The sequence below is a fragment of the Cinclus cinclus genome, chromosome 3, assembly GCF_963662255.1.
Source record: "Cinclus cinclus chromosome 3, bCinCin1.1, whole genome shotgun sequence".
Classification (NCBI taxonomy): Eukaryota; Metazoa; Chordata; class Aves; order Passeriformes; family Cinclidae; genus Cinclus; species Cinclus cinclus.
The window spans coordinates 83,473,029-83,496,120 of NC_085048.1; the positions used below are offsets into that span (position 1 = coordinate 83,473,029).

Here is a 23,092-nt window from a genome sequence, read left to right on the forward strand (position 1 = left end):
TTTCACACTTAAAAGGCATTTATTAGAGCTTTAGTTATGTTTTTGAGATGTAAGTTACTACTCCCTAAATATTTGGAGGGGATGCCTGCTGACTCACAAATAGGTGCTCATTAGTTATCTGGAAATTAAAGACTTATTTTGCTCAAAAGTCCTAGGGAAAAAAAAAAAAGAAACTCACGTTTATATATGATGAGCAGAAATTCAGTGTAGAATTTGTGCCTAGGGAAGCATGTATGAGCATTAACAATATGTTTCTATGCTCAGTTACAGTGTAAGCTGGCCCAGACTACCATATGGTAGAAGTGCAGATGGAAAAAAACAATGTTTGAACTGTGAGAGAGAAAAAAAAATCACATGTAAATGTACTGTTAATGGGATTTAGTGGTGTAAGAATCATATGTGGAGATAATCTGACACTCCAGTGATGTGTGTACTAAAGCTGTGCTCCTTGCTTATGTGTCAGCTGATCACTGCAAGCTGGCCGTGTGGCGTGCACTGCTGGTTGAAGGGTCAGGCTCAGCTTGCAGGGCAGATGTTCTGAGGGCAGCCCCCCTTTCCTTCCCAGGAAAATTCCAGTCTTCCGTGTGACCACAGGCAAGCAGGGTCTGCCTCATCTTACATCCCATACAGAAAGTAGCACAGAGCATCAACAGATCCCCTTCCCCTCGTTTCGAGTCATCTGGCATGGCTGGTGCTAGAGGCCGGATACCAGACGTGATGGGCCAGTGGTCTGTGCTGCTGCACAGTTCCTGTACCCCTGTGTAACACTGCTCTTTTTGTTTTATCTCCTTGGCGTCTGTCTCCTGTGCAGCCTGGTAGAGCTGGAGAAAGAAGTCAACAACATAAAGACTGGATTGAAAGCTGTTGAAACTGTAAGTATCTGAAGGTTTCCAAAGTGCCACACTTACAATATCTCTCTCAGAATCAGGGGCACTATATATTTTATGATAAGATAAAGTGGGCTTTCTTTTTTCATTCCTTTCCATTCCATTCCAGAATGCATTAACCAAGAAAAAACAAATAATAGCTTCTCATGTGGAGCTCCTACTGATGATCTTAGCAGAGTTAAGGCTAATGAAAAGCTTGTTTGATCTCAACCTGGAAGGTAAAAAGACAGTTTGACAAATGGCATGGACTGAAAGAAGAAATAAAATTCATGCTCTTTCTTACTAAGGGATGGATGGTTGCTGAGCAAGTGTTTCACATGGCTCTTGGAGTACTAGTAAGCAGGTAGTGCTCTGCTGTATGCAACCCTAACCTCTATCCTAAGTACTCATTGGGAAGGCAGAGGGAAGGATAGAAACTAGTTAAAGATAAAGCAGCTGAGTCGGCAGGCAAAGCAACAGTGGTAGGTTTTTTTCTTCAACTAATGAAAGTGAGTTGTTGGAAATTGCATTGTGTGTGAGGATTACCCATTTACAAGGGACTAACACAAGACCCTCCAGTCCTTCTCATTCACCATGAGACAAGACAGTGATGACTTCATTTTTCTTTCATATGACCTAAATTTGCTTTTGCTTCTGGGGTAGAGGTAACTATCTTTGTCCTGTCAGTGGCCGCCAGGCTGTCTGGCTGTTGCCAGCAGTTCATCATATAATTAACCAGTGATCTTCCCATGGAAAAAAACCAAAAAACAAAAAAACCAAAAAAACAAACAAACAAAAAAACCAGCAAACTTTCCCAACCTTATTTCTGGGTTCTTGGGGTAAAGGAGAATGCAGCAATGGGAAAAATACTACTCCATACATGGAGTACAGTATTTGGGAATTAAAAGCACCTGTAAAGGGGAGGCTAACATGAAGTTCATGGCATGAAGACATGCCCAGTTTTTGGCTGGGACAGACAATTCCCCCCATTTAAAATGTGAGTTGCTAATTCTGTTTTGCTTTCTTTCATCAGATTATTTGTCCTTTTGCCTTGACAGCTGATTTTTCTCCTCTTCCATACATGGGTTCCGTGGGCAACCTCTCCTTCCCATACAATCACCATCTTCCTGCCTCAGTCTTCTTCCTGCCATGGTATTTTTCTTCTGAGGCTGCCAGCACCTCCCAGTCTGCTTGCTCAGTTCGTGGTTTTCTGGCGTGTAAAAAGCAGCACTATAGCAACAATAGAAGATCACTGTCAGGTGGAAGGGGGAGGAGGGGAAGGTGTGATTCTTGATTCTATTCCAGTGTGTTCTCACCACAGCCTTGGCTCCAGTGACTGGTGTTTCTTCAAGGCCCCTTAAGAATAGAAAGCTAAAAATAGTTTCACAGTCAGATGTTCTTAAAGGTACTACGGACCATTTGGCTTCCTGGATTTGCAGCTCACTTCTTTGTAAAAATAAGATACATTCATTTTCAAGACATTTGTGCAGCTGTTGCCTTTGTGTAGGGTGCTTCCAGAAGGAGAGATAAATAATGGAAGGGATTTTTTTCAGCAGAGCCCTTCTCTCACACAGAAAGGAGATCATAGCCACCACTTGAGAAATTACTACCATGGCTGAATCATTTCATCCCTCTAGAGAACCAGCAGCCCAGCCCACCAGGGCCAGTTCAGCCTCTATTGTGCTACTATGATTAGTAGAGACCATTTCTAGAAGATACAGAGAATTTTTTTATTCTGTGGTGTCGCACTCTGGCTGATAACATAGTCATACTGGTTACTTGTGTGGGTTTAATTTTTTTTATTGCATTTTAAGATAATTATTTTGCAGGGAAGAACTGAATTTGAAACTGAAGACCAGACCACCTAATCTTAATTTTACTTCGAAAAACACTGCTCTCTAGTAACAGTCCCAAATGCCATAGCTTTCAACAGTGAGTAGGATGAGAGAATTGCTACACTCACCTGCCAGAGAAAGGGGGAAGAAGAGAGTGGAGCAACTTTCAACTAAAATAAGTTTCAAAATTAAAATGGAAGAGAGTGGCTGAAAAAAAAAAAGCATAAAAGAAGCATGTGAAGTGATATTTCTTGTACTTGTAAGGTTCATTTCAAAGTGATTGTAACATAGACAAAATTCACTGCAAAGTGGTGTGCTGAGCCATGCTCCCAGGACTGTCCCTTGCGATGTGTCAGAAAAACCAGTGGAGAAGAGGAAGTAATACAAGGCAGAGGAAGAAGCACTTCTTTGTTGTGGGCTTTTTCTGGCTATCTCCTGTCTTTTGATTGCTTTTCCTGTCCCTTTTCTGCTTTGTGGTCTTTCCTTGTGGTGGCTACATTCTCTTTCCAACTTACACCAGACCAAAAGATAGATCATGTCAGATTTTAGATTGTTGACATCCAAAGTAATTCTTGGCATTCAACAGCACCATGTGGAGCAAATCCCAAGATGTTCTCAGCACAGACTCTTAAAAACCTACCCATAGGTGCTTATAAACCTACCCATTTGGCTCTGTGAACTACTATTTTGACAAACAGTAACAGAGAGCACCCAATATGCACGGAGCTAGAGTTGCAGCCAAGCACAAAAAATATTTTTTTCGAAAGAGAACAGAGGGTCAGATCATAACTTGACCTGCTGCTTCATGCTGCTTTCCCTACAGAGAAAGTCAGGCTTTATCATTCCCACTGATTATTCAGCTGAGAATAAAGATGAAGCCCAGATTACAATTTCATTGTCCCCATGAGACTGTCAACAGCACACAAGCCAAGCACAGGCATGGGAGACATCCAGTCTCACTATAAATTAGTCTGTTTAAGGAGCTGTGTAGCTCTCTCCATGTTTCAAGTATGATGATTAAAGTAAGGGAAGAGATATCTATGGGTAATCTTGGCTTAAAACTAAAAAACTTGAGCCAAAAAAAGAATTTTGCAATCAAATTGTTTTTCTTTTTGTAGGTAGCAGACAAATGGATCTTTGTTTCCTATGGTTTTATGTATTCTTTTACCATAACTCTTCTTAGCACAATAGCCCCAGTTTATAACTCTGTCACTTTTATGACATCCAAGCTAAAGCTTAGCAGAGTGCTAACAAATGTTGCACCTGGCATCTGTCTACTTGTCCTTCAGTGGGAGAACCAATTTTGATGTCTTTTTGCTGTTCACCTGGTGCTTTTCACAGAAATAAAAAGGATACCTAGAGCACATTTTCCCAAGCACATTGAATTTTGATTGAGCATGGGAAGAGGTGATGGAGCAGAACTTCCTATTGAAAATCCTAAAGTCACTTACTACACAGAGCTCTTTATCATTTGTCATTTTGCAGAGGAAAAAAATGCACCACTTCATGTACTTGATGCTTAAATTATAAAGTTGCTTTAGAAACTTAGCATGTTGATGGCTTTCTTGGGAGAGGTTGTTGTTTGAGGATAAGTGAAACTATAATCAGGACCTTCCTTCATCCCACCTTGACCTCCCTTCTCTCATCTAAAATCTTCTGACTTAGTGAGAAAGTGGTTTTTAAGTTAGAGCTCTGGATGAATGTGGGAGCAGAGCATGCTCTGCAATGAGTGGAACAGATGGACTTTCCTGCTCCCTTCCTCATCACTGAGGAATCTTTGACACTTGCCTGTTTATTTCTCTTTCAGGAACTGGATTATCAGAAGAGACGCATGCGAGAATCAGGGGACAGGTTTGTTCCTGTGATGAGCGATTTCATCACTGTGGCCAGTTTCAGCTTCTCAGAGTTAGAAGACCTTCTCAATGAGGCTAGAGACAAGGTAAGAATTCCTTCTGAACTGATTAGATTTTCACCAGCTCAGTCAAAAGCCTGAATTAAAATGGAAACAGTGATTTAAAGTGCTGTGAAAATTTTAATAGACACTGAAAATTGTTTAGACTGAAGTTTCTTATGTTCCAATGTTTCCAATGTGGTCTATATGCATTTAGAACATATTTTAGGATTAAAAGAAGCATCAGTGCTCTTACCCACTTCTTTCTAATCTTCCTTAACATTATTCTTGTGTGCCATAGGATTGCAGTGGCAGTATCCATAACAGGATACCACACCTTGCCACAGTGTGGAAGGGAATGCCTTTTAAGCCATTGCTGAAAAAGGGGTCCCTTGTCAATGATGGTGACTTCATATTTTTATACCTTCTCCTTCTGACTGCATTCCACTCTGCTCATTCTGGGGACATCTGTGCTTTGTCTCTTTCCTTTAAAAATATATCTGGTATTTTGGTGTCCTGGTTTCAGCTGGGATAGAGTTAATTTTCTTAGTGGCTGGTACATTGCTACACCAGCTATGCTTGATCTTTTCCACTTCCCTGTTACTGGGTGTATTTCAGTACAGAGATAGAAATCCCAAACATGTGTGGTTTGTCTAAAGTTCTTGGATTCTTCTTACACACACAGAACCATGTGGCGTGTTATTCTTCAGGTGCTGCTGCAATAATTTTGTCGTTTCACTGTCTGCACCTCCATTACCAGACTGGTACACCTAAGGAGGTACTTGTTCTTTGCTGATGGCTGGAGTCTGGCACAAATCCCTCTGTCGCTCACCTGAATGAGGAAGAATTTATATGAAAAGATCATATAAGATCATGACTTGCAGCTGCAAGTGCATGAGTCACCATCAGCAAGGTGTCAGCAAGGGCTGCCCTGGCAAACACCAATGGGGCAGTAGCTATTGCAACACTCAGAGGGCAAAGCTGGACAGTCTAACACCAATAAGGCTGTAAAAAAAATCTGAGGAGAATAACATTTTTCTAGTTTTTAAGACCATTTTTTTCATAAAATCATATTAATTTTTTATCCATTTTATTTCATATTCATTTCATTTTTTCATATTATCATAGAATAGTTTGGATTGGAAGAGACCTTAAAGATCATATAGTTCCAACCTCCTTGTCCCAGCCATGAGCAGGGACACCTCCCACTAGACTTAGAGCTCCCTCCAGCCTGGCCCTGAACACTTCAATTTTTCCATTTTTCATTGCTGTTGTTATGTTGCTCAAGAAAATTCAAACTGCATTCAGTACACAAATGTTCACACCATACTGGCTTTCTAAGCACAAAAAAATATTTTACATTCTGTGACCCCACTAAATTTAGTGAGAAAAACTTTGTTTTCTATGGTTTGGGAGTTTCTATATTATGACCAGGTAAATTTTTCTACTTCATTATAGCTAGGCACACATTTCTGGAAGGATATTCACTCTGTACATGGCTTAGACTGCACTTTTATTTTGATGTTAAAGATGGTGGTGCTCTTTTCTTTTTGGCATTCCAGGACAAAAACCCAATGCAGACTCTTATAATTTAGTTGGGGGTTAAAAACCAGCAAGTGGTACATGTCCAGCACAGCAATGCAACTTTCCCTGATCAGACACTTGCAGGAAAAATGCCATTCTTTTGCTTTAAAAATAACCAGAGAAACTCCCTGCAGACAGACCAGTATGTCTGGAAGTTGTTGCACGCTGTTTTAGACATAGCCAATATAAAGCACTCAACATAAAGAGATGTTTTATATTAATGACTATAACATGCTTAGGAAACGTTACTCTACCTTCTCCTCACACACCCTTGCTATGTTTGAACACACACCATTCCAACTTTTGCTCAACCTATGGCTTTGGTTCTTCCACTGGCAAAAAGCTGCTTTTGGACTCCAGTGAGGGAACTGTCTGTCCTTACCAGTTTTGAGCTATTTCTTATGTTTGCTTCATATTATTTTGGCCCTCTCTTCTTCCTCTTTTTTTTTCTTTTTTCTTTCTTAAAAAAGGGGGAAAAAAGGAATAAAGAAAGCTGGAAATTTTCAACAAACCAGATGTGCTTTGCAAAGCCTATAACATCTTCCAACCTCAATGGGCTCTCTGTGTTTGTTGAATCACAAGCTTTTTTCTTACCATGGAAACATAATGGAACTAGCCAATTAAAAGAAGAGAAGGACCAAGACATCTGATTATCCTGTTCTTCTTTTTTAAATTTTTTTAATTTTTTAAAATTTTTTTTTTTAATTTCTCAAAGCAAAACAAATTGAGCAAAAAAGGTAGTGGGGCAGGGAGGACTTTAGAAAATATCCAAATGAGCCTAGGAAGAACTGGTTTGACTTACAGCTTTATTAATAATAATGAAACCCTAGTTTTAACAGCTGGAGTTGGATATCCTAAATATAGATGTGGCTAATTGATTACCATGAGTTAATCAGAGCCATGTTTCCTCAGCTGGGTTTTAAAACAATATAACTTATCTTTTCAAACTGGGGAAGTTTTTATATTTTTTTAAACTTTTTTCAATATTAGCAAAAGTAATTTCTTTAGTTATGGAAACAATCCATTACCAAGGTATGGTGCTGAACTTCTCAGCAGATGATGTTTTTCACAATCCCATGCAGTACCTTTCTGGCCTTTTTGCTTAAACAGAACCATTCAAAGTCATTGGCCATGGGGAGGAAGTGATATTTTAAATTTAAAGGGCCAGGTTGTCAAATGCAGGCATCCATATTTGCAGAGGAAGCCTTGTAACTTATCTTCATGCAGTAAACAGATGGCTTGGTTAAGAACTGATTGAAAACTTAGAACTCTCTAAACAGGCTTTCTAGCACAGCTGGTTCTTGTTCTTTTTGTGTTTTTCTCACTTTCAATATCACTTTATAAGGGAGTATATAGATTAGATCAAGGGATAATGTTTTCTGCCATTTCCCATAAACTGGAAGGTGGGGGCAGGAGAAAGTGAAACTCTCCCCTGGAATCCTTCACCAGTTTTTATGTACTTAAACAGATGAAAAATTGATTTTTTTTATTTTTTTTTTATTTTTACCTAACAAAGAAGAGGTTGAGTTTTATTCATGATTTTTTTTTCTGTTTCCTGTGGGGAAGCAATGAAAATACCCAAGCAGAGGAAGAGTAACCTCCTATGGTATGAATTTTATTTTTCCACTTGAAAAAGGTGACATTTGTCCTATATGATGTTTTACTATGTACTTAAATATTGACAGGCATGAACTTAAATCACTAGGCTTCCTCAGAACTGTTCTGTTTTGTGCTTGGTTTATAACAAACCTGGTTTTAAGGCACTTTGGATCTTGTTAGGGGTACAAAGTCTGCTTGGTCAGATATTACCATTCCAGTGCTAAATGTCAAATTTAAGCCTCTCTATAGAGACACTGGAGACTACTGCCTGGGCAAGGTGGGTAGGAAAAGTGTCCATTCCCAGTCTTTCTGATGACAGTTCCTCTCAAGCAAGCTATTTATCATGATGGAGAAAGGATTTCAGAATCTGCACATACATTTATTAAGCTTAGCACCTACAGTAACTCTTTTGAAGAACAGAAAGGCAGTGAAAGCTTGCTGAGTGAAAATCATTTAAGAAAATAGTCATTAATGGCAGAATGCTACAAAGCACAAATAAATCCTATAGTCCAAGTGCCATCTATAGGCTGTGCACTTCAGCTGTGCATTTTGGGGACTGGTGTTTTCTGTCAGCCACTGGGGGAAAAAGAATAAGTAATGTATCAGCACAGAGACTGAGAAAGTCAGGATGAGGTATCGTACAAAAGACACCAGTCTTTTGGTAAATAAATCACATAGCTGTTGTACAATAACTTAGAACTTCAGATGCTGCAGTGCAGGTTGGCACCTTACGTATGAGAAATGTTTAAAGCACCTGTAACTCAATGTAACTGTTAAACTCCTGGGAGAATCCTTTAAAAGCATTTAGGCACAAGAAGAGCTGGGGCCAGCCCTGCCTGAAATTGGCAGGCCTCTTTCCATTAGCTGATCTGAATTTGTCCCATAAAGAGAAAAGACATTTATTTGACCTGCCTCAGTACTGAACTGGTGTCTTCATAAGAGCACACTCAAGAGTATTTGTCTGGGGAGAACAGTTTATGTTCCATGGCTACATGGCATGATTCAGTTGTGTATTGGCTCCTCCCACAACAACAGACAGCACAGACAGCAGGAAATTTTTATCATGGCTGTTTTTCCTCCTCCTCATAGAGCCCCATTCCTGCCGTTTCCAGAGGTCTTCTGCCACTGTTTAACATTTCGTTGGCAAGCACAGCAGAGTTTGTGTGTGCTGCTGTCCCGCTTTCCCTCTCCTTGCTAAAATGGCTTTTTAAAATAAACAACTGTCTAAACGATTTGCTTTGGCAAGAGGATAAATTCAGTGGAAAGTTTGGCAGAGGAAGTAGAACTGGCACTGAGCTCGTGGACCTGTTATATCATGGAGCTTGGGGGCCCTTGTGGTGCAGAAATGAATTTTTTTAATGCAAAAGATATACCATTCTGTGTTACAGTGGAAAACCTGCTGAAACACAGTTTTCCATGTTGCTTTTGCCCATGTCATCTGTCCCCAAATGACTTCAGGAATAAGTGAGTTTCAGCCCTTGTTCCACAATATTAGAGCACATCACAAAATTCTCGGAACCATTTTTCATGCATGAGGAATTAGCTACAGATTTCACAACTGTGCACAAGAGCAGGGTGTTGTTTGGCAGGGAATCTGCCCATGGAACAGTCATGGGATCTGTACAGTGACACAGATCCCATGACAGAGAGCAGAAGAGAGGATCCGGAGCACCTTGGTCTGTGCCACGCTGTCCCTTAATGCCCTGAGTGAGGCAGGCGGTGTGATTTTAGCCACTGTGGGCAGGTAGAAGCCTGGGCTTTGTAGCAGCATTGTGGAGGCTGTCTGCAGCAGCTCACTGCACCTCATCCCAGCACTGGTGTTTGAAAAAGCACATGTGGTCACAGAACCAGAACTGCACAGAGGCAGAAAAAGTAATAAAGCCAGAGGGGTCTGATGTTGTTTAAACAGTGAAAATACAGCATGTGTCTCTTTACAACAGTGCAGTGCCCTGCAGATGTGGACAACTGGTTTTTTGCCATTTGCTATATCAGATTAGTGGGGCAACACTTTCTGTTCTGTAATGAATGGAGAACACAAGGCTCAGAAAGGAAGCATGAGTTCCAAAGCCACATCATGGGCAGAGCTGGCAGCAGAAGCTGGATCTTCTGACTTGCCTTCCTCTGCTCAGTCAGCTTTTTTTTTTTTTTTTTTTTTTTCAGAGAGGATAGAGAAAGAGGGAGAATGTTTATTCAGTGAACTCCAGATTTTTCCTTTTGTAGTTATTTTAGGTCATCCAGCTCACAGATTTTTTGCTTTTTGTCTTTCACTGCTTTACAGTAAGTGATTGTGACCTTCTAAGCCCTGTGTTAAGAGCACCAAAGACAGGCTGTTCTCAGCCTCCTTGCTGCTGCTTAGAGACAAAAACACCTTAGACTCATGAGTGTGTCTGGAAGGCTCCCAGACTGCTGAGTCTTTCCAGCGCAGCAACACTGTTCCTACTTGGAGTGGCAGTGGGGAGGCAGTGGGAAAAGCTCCTTTTGCCAGTGTGACACTAACTAGATGGTGCTAGTAGCTGGGTGATAGGCCTCATGCAGAACATTTGCAGACAACACCACCCTCTAAAGGAGACTTCCATGTATGTAGGATCCAAGAGCCCCAGGCAAAGAACCCCTGCCTTTTCAACCTCCAGCTTCCCTAAGTGGCCAGGAAACCTCTATGGACATTCATGGACTCAACCAGCTCATTTCTGTGTGCCCCCTCACTCATTTTTGCTGAGCACAGGAGGAACACAGGATGGAGGCAGTGCATTGCAAGGTGCAACAGCCATCTGTAGGCTGCCCCTCACTTCAGGCTTTGCAGCATTTGGACAAGCCTTCCTTCTAGCTGTCAGGTCTAGTCACTGCTCTTAATTTATGCTTTACTTTCAATTTTCACAGGAGTTAATGACAAACTAAGTGGGAAGAGATTCCAGATAGCACATCCCCTATAAGCAATGAGCTTCAGGTGCTCTGTGTGTTCAAGCAGTGGTGGCAATGCCTGTGCTGAAGTGTTTCTCTGGCACTTCCCTGTCTCCTTGGCTGATTGTCACACTGGAACAAGCAAGACAAGAAAACAGAGCATATGGAGATGCTTTATCTCCCCCTGTGGTATTTACAGCCTGTATTCTCTCTGCCAAAGAGCTAGCGGTGGTTCATTGTGGGTTACTGTAGACTGCTGCTAATATTCAAAGAGCCTATGTGTGTATATTATATACAGATAAAATTAGAGAGAGGGGTGGGGAGAGGGTGTAGGTGTGCGTGCCTGTGTGTATATCTTCAGATGCTTCAGAGAAAAGGAGTTAAACAGAGAATTAATCTGTTATTGTTTCTATGTAGTGTTTCCTTCAACTCCTGACACGTTTGGTAGCTCAAAGCAACTTGCATTTCTTCCAACACTTTTTTTTTCCAAGATTCTTTGGGTTTCTTTGTTTGTTTCTGGCTAAGAACACAGCCTTTTCAAATAAAGAAAAAAGAATCTACTGCTTCAAACTGCTTTGTGGGCCTGGCAGGCATAGGAGAGAAGGGGAGATGCTGAATCTCTCAGGCTGTGCCAGGAGGAAGTTGCTTTCCTTGAAGATTTCTTCCCCCTGCAGTTGACTGGGAGACATTGTTTATGCTTTACCTGGTACAGGGCCAGAGGGGTTTATAAGACCTGCTTCCAAACTAATTTTCTGCTGGGATCAGAGTCTAAACTGTTCTTACTCTCTTTTCCATTCTGCAAGAGCACACGCATAAGGAAAAGGAAACTGGGCTGTGTTAGTATGAGCTGAATGCATTCATGAGAGAGCTTGAAGACAGTCCATAACCTGGTTTGGTAAATGTTGAACTTTGTAAGGATGCTGTGCTTCTCTGTGGTTTTGTGCTAAAGTGCAAGCAAGGAATGCTAGGGAAGGTGTTCATCAAGGCACAGGTACTGTCAGGAGTGTGTTCCTGGGGCTACCTGCTGCAGAACAGAGGAGTGAGAGGGAGGGCAGCTGGGCAGTGGATGTGTGTCCTTACACAGCACTTACTGTACATGTGTACATGTGCTTGCATTTATTTGAGTGTATTTTGTTGAGCAGTGAGACATGCATGGGAGTGTGAGAGTGCAAAGGAGAGAGTAAAACTACTGCATGACTGATGTCCAAAAGCCAGGAGTTGCTGTGAATTTACCATATCTTCATCAGGACTGCCCTGTGACTGAAGTCCTGCCAGTTGGCTGCCTCCATATGTGTCCTGCAGCCTCAACATTTGCCTTTTAAAATAAAAACCACTTGTGATGTATTCACTCTCTTTTAAGTCTGCCCAGGAGCCCTGGCTGCTTTCCTTGCCCCTCTCTCATGTCTTGTCTGTCAATAGTCTCCTCTCTCCCGGGCAACACCCTGACTCAGAGGACTCCAGAGAGATGGATAACATGGCAGAAGGCTTCCAAGAGGACAGACCAGCTTTATTGCAAAAAACTTTTACCTCCAGGCCTTTTAAAAGTGCATTTGAAGGGAAGATGGAAGGGGAAAGGATGGACTAAAACTGCTTGTTTCCCCAGCTAGCTCACTGTCTTCCATGCCCTGGCTGTCCTGCAGCTGCAGCTGAGATGTGGCCGCAGTGTCATCCTCTGAAATTACTCTATTGCCCTCAGGAGCTAAACATCATTTTTTGTATCAGTTTATGCTCTCCAGCACTATTGTTGCATGTTGCCCAAAGGATATCCGGGAGAGCAGGGTCTTCAGGGATAGAGGCACCTGCCTTAAGGAGAAGAACACTTCTGTTACTGGGGGTAGTTTCTACTTCGCGCCACATGAATGCTCAGAGGGTATTGAATTACATGGTGTGGTTACTCATAAGCTATCCTTGCTGTCTTCACCAAACTGCCTACCTAATTATGGCTCTTGTGTGTTCTGCCCCCTTGACAGTATGCCAAGGCACTGAAGCATTTTGGAGAAACCGAGGGCAAGATGCAGCCAGATGAATTTTTTGGCATCTTCGACACTTTCTTACAGTCATTTGCAGAGGCCAAGCAAGATCTGGAGAATATGAGGAAGAAAAAGGAAGAGGAGGAGCGCAGGGCACGCATGGAGGCCATGGTGAGGATCAGGGCCCAGGAAGATGTTTCCTTCCCTCACCTTTTCATGTCTTGAGAGAAATTACAATGCTTATATCCTGTCACTGTTTTATGTTTTTCTCCCTGACACCTCTCTTTGGCATTGTTCTGTTCTCATATGATGACGTTTTCCCTGCTGTCTTGTCAGCTCTCAAAGATGTACAGTTTGACTCCCAAATTACCCTCTTTTGGATTCAGATATCAAATTTAGCCCAGGTATTTTTGCCCTGGCACTTTGCAGGATGGGGTTGCCACCACCCCATGCTAGACTATCCTGCTTTTGGGCTGCAAGCAAAGAAGCCGGATTTCCCTCAGTCCTGCCAAGCTAGTCAGCTTCCAGTCAGACTCCATCATCATCTGCTGTGTGCGTGTCATCTGGCAGTGCACGGTGACACGGCAGATGCCCTGGCACCTGCTGCAGCCCACACTGGCGGTATTTCTCTCTGGCCAGCCTTAAAGCCTTGATTACTGGAGCTGTGTCTGACCTTGACGTGGCAGGAGAGCTTCCTGTGGGTTTTGCTGCTGGAGGCAGACGTGTGTACCCCTGGGGGCTGGTGTGAACCAGCCTGCCCCTCTAAGTTCAGCCTCTGTGCAGCCTGAGAGCTCAGCAATGCCTTGCCTCCTTCCCCTCTGCTGGCACCATGGCTGCCATGGCCCCAGGCCGCGCCGTGGGGAGTTGCTGATTTAAATGTTTGCTGAGCCAAAATCAGCAGGTTTTGCTGTTCAGAAGAGGAGAGAGGTAAAACACCAGGATGCCAGCAGCCTCGCTGCTAAAATGCCAGGACATAGGCTCAAGTTTCCTCTCAGCCAGCCTGGAAAGTTCAGGGCCCACTGTTAAAGCACTGTGGGATGGTTTCTTAGGCCTATTACACCATGAGGGAGGCCTTATGGAAAGAGTCTTCCTGCAGTGTGGGGCTGGCATTTGCAGAACAAGCGACCTGCTTCCCGATAGCCACCACAATCCTGATAGAGTGTTCTACTGATTCCGGAGCTGAGCAGTGGAAAGAGCGGAGCTGGCACTATGCTGCTGTAAAATTAGTGCAAAACAGCAGCAGCATGGACAGATCTCGTGTGTCCTCTTGCTGCAGGCCAGTTGTGCTTTGTGAGGCAGACGTGCGCTGCTACTCATTGCTCATTTCTCCTGCTTTCTTCTTGCCTGTGCAGAAGAGAAGCTCAGCATGGCTTCTTGATGTTCTTGGCACAGGTGATGTGGATAAGCTCCTACTCTTTTTTTTCCTCTAATCTGTGCTGATGCATTTTAGCTGCTTCTTGGCAGTGCACCTAGTGATCTGGCATCTTGGTTAGCTAATTCTAAAACTCTGTGTCTTTCTTCACAGCTAAAAGAGCAGAGGGAAAAAGAGAGGCGACAAAAGAAAGCAAAAGCTGGAAGCATCTCTGAAGAGAGTGGGGAGTTTGATGACCTGGTGTCAGCATTAAGGTCGGGTGAAGTCTTTGACAAAGACTTATCCAAGCTCAAGCGTAACCGCAAGCGTTCGGGGAACCAAGGCTTAGAGACAAGCCGTGAGCGGGTGGTGACAAAGCTAAATTATTAATTACAAGAGGAAGAAAAATAATCAACCAAAAGAAGGTGATGAAAAAGTGTAAAGCAAGGAAGATGAATGTGTGCGATGGCGCCTGGCTGACAGCTGCTCCAAAGGCTTTCTTTGGTCTGTAGCTAGAGACATTACCTTTCCATGATCAGCTTTCCTCTCATCCCTCTTCTGTGCTCCTAATTTGAATCATTATGGAAGTGCCTCTGTGGATCCAGCAGGGTCTGTGACTGGGCCATGCAAGCTGACATGTTTGCTTCTGGGAGTTTGTTGTGTCATCAAAGGCCTCGTGGTGATGACAGAAAGTACTTGGGCTTTGCAGACGGCCTCACAGTTGGAACAAGATAATTTTCTATGTGCCAAAGTAAAAACTGGTCGTGATCTCCATCTTGCTGATAACAAGGAAGACTAATTTCAGACCAACTCTGTAAACAACTATTCTTCAGGATCTAGACGGGCCTTCAGGGGTTTGTTGGGATGTGGTTCTCAAGTTTCCAATTCCCTTCTAGAATTGGATTTTATAAGCCATTGATTAGCACATGAAAATGCATTTAAGCACATGTCCTGTATAGCATTTTTATGTGGCCTACACCGTCCAAGGCAAGTGAAGCTTAGAAAGAAATATTCAGTTTCTGTAACAAAATGAAATTCAAGAATCAGGATCAACATACAATAATCTGCAGAAGTCTTTTGGGTTCTGCTTTGCTTGAAGGAGTTTTCTGGAATTTCTTGGTGGTTGAGTTTCAAAACTATAAATGCATCTTCTTGGAAAGAAACTCTGTCTTTCCTTTAGAAAACTAAGCCACTGCCAGGTTGGGATTACAAGTAGATGACTGTAGCGCCTGTTGTCATTGCTGGAGGCTGCAAGAGAATCAGTGGAAAATTTCTTATCTGTTTGTGCAAGACTGGAAACTGGGAGCTCCCTAGTATCATCCACAGGTCTCCAGTAGCAAACAGTGAACAGGTTCACTGCCTGCCAAAAGTGAGATTTCTTTTCCACTTGATGCTAGCTGTGATTGCTGTTGGCATGAACTGGTCTTTCTGTCTAACAGCCTGACCTCCACTGCACACACGCCACTCCTGCTGAGGGGAACCATGTCACTCAGTAAGATATGAATGGTGTCAAAGGAGAGCCTTGGAGCACGCTGACTTTTTCATTTTGAAGAAATCACTCGGGATGAACCAAAGGAGAGCCCCATAATTAAAACGGAGAGTTTTTTAAGGAGGACACAAAATTGTGTAAGCCAAGCAGGCTTTGGAGTTGGGCTAATTAAGAAACAAATAAATTTGTAGTTCAGTTACATGAATTAAATATAAGCAGAAAAGCAAAGAACCTAAGAAGAGGCTTGAATTCTGTGTGTCTTCATGGTTCGAGGAAAGGGATTGGATTGTGTGGACTGTCATGATCTTTTTTTTTTTTTACTTTTTTTTTCCAAAACTTGTCTTCTTTTTTTTTATTATCTTCCCTGGAGAAGGAAAAGAGGGGGGAAAAAAAGAATGGTGATGGATTTTTCCTCTTAGACAGGAAGAAAGAACATTTGAGGAGAGGGACTCACCGTCTACAAATTGCTGCATTAGTCAACAGCACAAAATGTCAAGGAATCCCAAGGAAGTTTAATCATTTGGTTTGATTTTTCTCTGAATGTCACTTAACCTCAGGCTCTGCACTGAGTCTGCAGAACAGAACTTCCTCTGCAATGCACGCTGCCTGATCAGTATTACATACTATAATATTGGAGAAGCAAACTGTGGTGGTTTTCTGAACACTTTGAGAGTTAAATAATTATGTAAACTATTAAATGACAAAAAAAAAAGAAAGAAAAGAAAGATAATTAAGAGAAGCAAAAAAGTCAGAATTGTTAAACTCTGATGTTTCATTGTTTACTGAATTTTGAGTCTCCCACCCCAGGATTTCTCTATTTAGGACATTCCAGACTGTCGCGCCTCTGTATAATACTCATCGTAAAGAGCTGGTATCTTACAAGAGCTGGGTGCATTCTCCTCCCTTATTATCCCACTCCCCTTCTGGGATTAGCTATTAACAGCAATGCCTATTGCAGTGGACACAAGCACCTTGTAGAAGAAAGACTATTTCATAAAGGTTTTTGAAAGTTTAAGAAAAAAATCTCACTTTTTAAAGCATTTTTATTTTAAATTACAAATGGATTTTTAGAAATGTCTCTTGTAAATTATATTAACAAGCTCCTTGCTGCTCCCTGAATTAGACTTGCTATATATCCCAGCCCTTTTGTTTGTCTTGTTTTAAAGCATGCCATGTAACCTATACCATGTAAGCCATATGAGAGGTGGTAATATGTGCCAAATTGGTATAAAATTGAGTTTAGATTTGAATAATCCCTGAATTCCAAAGATTATTCATTTAGGGATTAGAACATTGTAGGGTTTTTTCCCCTCCCTCTTTGTTCTCCCTGGGTTTAGGACTCACCCAGAACTTCACGTGTAGTGCCAAGGTCAGTCCTGGTGCAAGATGATGTGAAAGTACAGCTGCTTGCTTGCTCCCCAGATACTTGTTTGATAAGGGACTGTCAGCATGGCAGCTGCCAGAGAAGAAACACCTCAGGGCAAACCCTTTGAATATAAGTACAGCATTTTCCCTGCTCTGGTATTTGTCAAACCAGGTTTGTGCTGTGCTTTCTGAAACTAAAGTCACTTTGCCAGGCCACAAATGTAGCAAAAGCAGAGAGAGTGATAAATTCTCTGTCCCTTTGTGTACACAGTTCAGCCCTGATTTAAAGAAGTCCTGTGTGATGGTACACGACAACATTCCAGCCACACTGGGAGTCACAGAAAGTTGCTGTCATTTTGCCACCTCTTTGGCTCCTACATTAATAATGAGAGATTGTGCAACTCCTGTAAACCAGCTGTAGGATCCTTAAGGGGATGGACAGAAAGCTCAGAGTCATGCCCTGATTCAATACAACTTGACTTTCTCAGCATTCCAGCATCCCAGGCTCCCCTTGTTTTGAATCAGCGATGGTGGCCAAAAGCTTTGTTCAGTGTGCTGGACAGTCCTCCAGGCTCTTGACTTCATGGTGAAAGTTCATAAAGAAGGTTTTGGAAAAGCTCAGTTTCACACTGAGACAAGCAGTGTTTTCATACAAGTGGTGACAAGTAGAGAGGCCCATTAAATTATCTACTGTGTGAGATTAGGTTACCCACACAGAAGATAAGGAAAAAATTGGCTCTGCTGTAGGGCCTGGCATCAGACTCTTGCTGAAGCCAAGTTTGTCCATGTTTCTCATCTCTTGGGTACTGTGAGTACATATAATACTCTCTTCTTCAGCAGTTGTGGTTGAATTGCCAGTTGCTGAAGGAGAAAGAAAAATCTTATTCCTGAGTAGGTTTAGGAAGCAGTCTGAGGTCTAACATCACTGGAAAAGCTGGAGAAGAGCTAGGGTCTGCTGTTGTCCTTGCACCTGTGCCTAGAACCAGCATTTTAAGAGAAGTCACTCTGTCATTGGAAATAAGTGGAGAAGAAAAGAGATGTGAGAAAGAAAGGCATAATTGAGGACATGTTCTGCTTCCTGCAGAAATACAGTAATTGCTGACTTTTGGATGAAGTTCCTCACACGTAGAAGAGGTACTTTCTAACTCTCCATAATCTGTCCCTAGAGGTCTAGCGCTCACTCACCTCTGTGTCTCTGTACTGTTGTTGCATAGGTTGCATTAGGATGATCCCAGAAAAGACTGAAGAAGACCCTCTCCCCCTTCCACTTGCTTTGAACTGAGTCACTCTTCTCAGTCTATCATGTCTCTAGAAATGCTATAAGGTAAAGTGACTTCAAGGAGCAAGACCTTTCCATGCTCTGTAGCACAGCCATTGTCCAGGCACCAGTTCCCTACGAGAGCAGAAGTAGGACTAGTGTTCAGGGCTGAGAGATTTTCTCACTGGGGAAACAGCCTGGATGTCTTTCAGAAGCATTTCTGTAATGTGTTCACAATGTCTGAGAAAGGGAAAGGAATTGCAAAGGATCCTGGTGGGAGACCATGGGGCAGGTGTTTCCGTAATGATCAGCCCCACTGGCTAAGTCTTTCCTTTTCTTTAGGAAAGATCACATTTTGAGCTGGGTTGCATGGGAGAAGCTTGTGTCAGGAGTTTCCATGAGGGGAAAGGAGATCCGCTGTACAGTAGATGATGTACATGATATATGCAGTTTTGTTTCTAGGTTGGTTGTTTTGGGTTTTGTTTGTCTGTGTGTTTGGGGGTAAAATGATTTTTTTAAAAAAAGGTTTTAGGAATCTCTAAGGGGAACCTGTAAATCTGACACCTCTATTTATTTTGCCTTACTGCTTTATTTTGCTATGTTTGTATGTATACACTGCATTACAGCAAAGACTATTGAGACTGTGCCAGGGCATTGCACCGGCTGGAGAGCTGGCTTGGATCCTGCACCAGCTGAGCCAGGCCAGGGGATGCAGGTGAGCAGTGAGTTGAGTGTGGGAAGGGAGGTAAGAAACAAAACCTTTTGGCTTTTGTCATAATTACTCTGTCCCTGGTGATCCTGGTTCTGGGAAAGCACACATTTTAAAGCTTGTGGTGACCTGATGGAGGCTGGTTATTTTAGAACACTTTCTACAAAAGATTTTTATCATGTGTCAAAGTGAGAAGATTGAGAAGAGTAAAGGTGCACAGTTGCTCGTTCAAGCTTCACCCTTCCCCACAAATTTGGTCCAAAACTGCAGAGAAACTTGGCTAGGTGGCTAAAAGTGGTTCATGCCCTGTGATTTCTCACCAGATTTAACACTCTAGTGAGACAAACTGGGACAGTGCTCCTTCCTCAGAGCTAATATTCTTCCCTGTCTTCATGGCCAAATAAAGATTTCACCTGCTTTACCTCTTTCTTCTTCCAGCCCACCTCCCCAGGTTACCCCAGGTTAGCAAAATCTTTCTACTGGTTGGTTTGTTACCCCTGGAGTCTGTCAATCACAAAATGTGTGGCCACGGCTCCTAGGCTTCTTTACTTGACACAGGAGATTTCTGATTGCCTGTCATCCAAAGAGACAGTCTCCATTGGCCACCCTAGTTTCTACCACAGCTCATGTAGGGCTTGGTCCTTTCAGCCTCCCCCACTAGGAGCTCTGAGACAAGTGGTCTAGAAAAGCCTCTTTTCCAAGCCATTTGCCCCCTTCCTGTTTGCCTTCAAACAGGATCTTTAAGGAGTTTTGCAGTTTTTAGAATTATGAGGGAATGTTCTGTACTTGAGCTGCTCTGTGCTCAACACCTCCCTTCCAAGTCATCCCCACCTGCAGCTGTTCTGCTCCCCTGCAAGCCTGCTCAGCCTGAAACTCACAGGTCACTTGGGAGGTGGCCCTGCCTGCCATGCTAGAAAGTACAGTGCTACTTACTGAAGTGGGAGGCTGTGTGCTGCTGTAATGCCTTGGCCTATCCTCATTTCTTAGTCAGTTTAAGACTATAAGTGAATTAAATGTACAAATCCTGTAGTGTCCTTTTTATCTGTATCTTTTTATAAGAATATACTGTAATACTAAAAACAAAAGCAAAAAAAATTAAAGATATATTGCCCCCACTGTGTCTCTGTATATTTCTTTGTAGTTCCATTTTCTGTGTGTTTTGCCACAAAGTCTGATAGATGAATCAGGGTGCAGTTTTTTGTTAAGCTCTGGGTTTTTGGTCAAGAGTGTGCAGCTCTTTAGGTGATACTGTCACTGCAGTGCTGGTGAGAAACTCCACAGGTTGCTCTGGGGGAACAAGCAGCATGTGGAACACAAGCACCTCCTTCCCACCCTGTGCAATGGTGAAGAGCTGATCATGGAGCCGGCAGGTTACCATATGCAAGGGTCCTCTTTAAAAAGCTCTCATTTGTTCCTCTTTCAGAACTACATATGGTACACAGGAGTTCACTTAAAGAAAAAGAAAAAAGTAAGACAGTCTTGATGTCTAGGAGTTCATAATCCATGGCTGGATATGACTATTCCAAACAAGGAAGGTAGTGCAGGACAGCAGCACTGACCTGAGCTCACTTAACATAACTGAGCAACATCCTGACAGCAAGAGCATGAACTTGAAGGAGGAGTGGGCAGGATAGCATTGCTGCCAAGGAAGGCCAGCTGAAAAGAAAGCAGGAAAGCTTTCAGGAATGAAGACTTCAGAAAAGCAGGGTGGGGAGTCTGAAGACAAGTTAGACACAGAACATCAGGATAAGCAAGATGCACACAAGGGTTAGGGCTAATTTGTGGCCAAAGTGAAGGGTGTGCTGAGAAATTCCATGGGATTCAGGGGCAGAACCTTGTCCTCATCACAGAGGCAATGAGTACAGGTGTTTCATTCATACACAGATCTCCCCGTTTCTGTTAATGGAAAGAGCCTGCTGACAAAATTATCCTTAAGCCACAACATTTCGTTCTTATCTTCAACCCATCAAAGGGTTTCACCTTGAGCTCCTGAGAAGATCATGCCTAGCTTCCAGTGGGAGTCTTGCTGGCTATGCAACACATTCCTGCAGCACTAAAGTTCCCAGGGAGCCCAGACAAAGCCCTACCTGATGGCTCTGGCTCTCAGGTGGGAAGAACTGTGGAAATGAGCAAAAGTGATCAGGGTGTAATTGCTTGCACAGGCTGATGATCAAGAGGCAGCAAATGGGAGTCTTAGCCCTCTGTGGGAAGGTTCTTGGCTTTTAGTTGTTAGGAAAGCTTTCAGTTTCTCTGTTTTCATCTATTTGGTTCACACTTTGCTGAAATTATGACTTTTAGGTTCTTGCTGTACAGATACAAGGACAGAGGTAAGGGGATGTTTCTGAAACATCAGCAATGTGTGAGTGCTAGAGGCAGGATGAAAGTGTAGGGACCTCCCTGAGTACTCTATGCTGGCAGCTGGGGTTTGGTAGAGGAAGTCAGACCATTGCTTTTCCTCTTACTAGAGGTGGAACCCAGTGGCATTTGAATTATCTGCTTTGAACAAGACAGATATCCTGCCTGGACTGTCAGAAGACTTTCCTTTAATATTTTGTTTGGTGTTGGAGCACAGAGTGAGGAGCTGGTGTTCTGCCCTGCAGCATGGGTCCATTGCAGAAACCTCCGTCTTCCTGGTTGGTGCCTTTCCCATGATTGTGGACATCCCTGTCCTTGTCATCACTGCACAGAGCAAGGTAAGTGTCTCATGGCTTCTTCTGAGCAAAACTAGGGTTGAGGTTTAGCTGCCCTGAATGACTGGGAGTGAAGAGGAGTGTAAGGGGAGCTCTGCTCTTGCTGGGAAGGGCTGAGCAGGTAATTTATCAGGTTTCTCTAATTTTTGGCTTCTGCTTAAACAGAGGTGACTTTTATCTCTGCCATAGTGGACATGGAACTTTCTGGGAGAAATCTGCTTGGCCCTAGATTTGTATCACTAGGAAATAAAACAATTAAAGTTTGGTGTCCTCCCCCGCCCGCCACAGTTTTAGTTTTCAACATCGTTGTAATAGATATTGTTTGTTTGATGTTCCTGTAGGTAATGGGCTTCATGCTGTTTTCTCTGAAGCATAGTTGTTATTTATCTCTGCTTTGCTTAGGCTCATCAGGAGGTAAGGTCCTTCTTTCCCCTTTTTGTCTTCCCCCCCCTTTGCTGTTTTTTCATCTCTTTTGCCTTTTTTCCTCGCCCTTTTGCCTTTTTTTTTTCCATTTTTCCCTAATTCTCCCACCCCAGACTCAGCAGTGAGGTGGAAGCTTGCCTTGAGTAAGCTGCTGCATCTTTCCTACCATGCAACAGCATTGAACCCCGGGGATCCAGAATGGTCTGAAATGCTATGAGAATAGTTTAACGTGGGAATCCAGGAATTGTTCTTTGTCCGCCTTATTTTAGATGTGGGACACAATTGTGTTGAGCCAATTTCTTGAGTGCTTATGGAAGGAGAACACATCCTTAATTACATTAATTTAAAAAAATCAGAAAGTGTGAGGGGGGAAGATTAGCTCAGTTGGTCAGAGTATGATGGTAAAAACACCAAGACTGTAGGTTCAATCCCTGTGCAGACCATTCATGTGGGAATTAGACTTGATGATTCTTGTGCATCCCTTCCAACTCAGAATATTCTATGATTCTGTGATCTGGGAAAAGACTTCCATAATTTATGGCTGTGAGATGTGGAAAAAGGTTTTTGTTTGCCAGAAGTGTCCAGTCGTGTTATAGCAAGAGCTTTACCACACTCTCCCTTCATGGAAGAGCTATTCAGAGCACTTCCAGCAAGGACTGAGGCAGCTGATAACCAAGGAAAGCACAAGAGTTCATGCAGAGGCTGCAGGGACCTGGGGATCAGGGCTGACATCAGCCCTGGACTCCCCTTCCTATGGGGTAGACGGTGAGGGGGTTATGTTGGGCACTGTGTGATGTTGCTGCCAGCCCCTGCAGAGAGCAGAGAGGAGGACTCCTGTCTCTTTATGTTCCTTGCAGATGTTTTAAAAGATTGGTAGAGGAGAGAACTGTGATTGTCTCAAGAAATCTGACAAATACTCGTTCTTTGTATGCTTCTAAGTAAAGACTCTCCCTTACCAGTAGGTCTGCAGGGGCAAAACTCATGTTTTATCATCCCCTAAAATAACTCGAGTGTTGCAAGAATTGGTCTGGATGCACCATGAGAGACTATCAAGAACTTGCCTGTGGTGAATCCATAGCTCATGCTCTGATTGTCAAACTCTGCTACTGTTTTGCCGGTGGTGGTTCCTGGAAAGCCAGTGTTCTGTAAAGGTATCAGAGGGTG

General features: G+C 42.9%; 1 protein-coding gene across 1 annotated transcript in view; it reads left to right on the forward strand.

Moving 5' to 3' along the window:
* DAAM2 (dishevelled associated activator of morphogenesis 2) overlaps positions 1 to 14,384 on the forward strand; it is a 114,071-nt gene extending 99,687 nt beyond the window's left edge. The window contains 4 exon segments of the mRNA XM_062489228.1: positions 812 to 872; positions 4,509 to 4,640; positions 12,644 to 12,814; positions 14,169 to 14,384. Of these exon segments, the coding sequence (XP_062345212.1) occupies positions 812 to 872; positions 4,509 to 4,640; positions 12,644 to 12,814; positions 14,169 to 14,384 (580 nt within the window).
* The last annotated feature ends 8,708 nt before the right edge of the window (positions 14,385 to 23,092 follow it).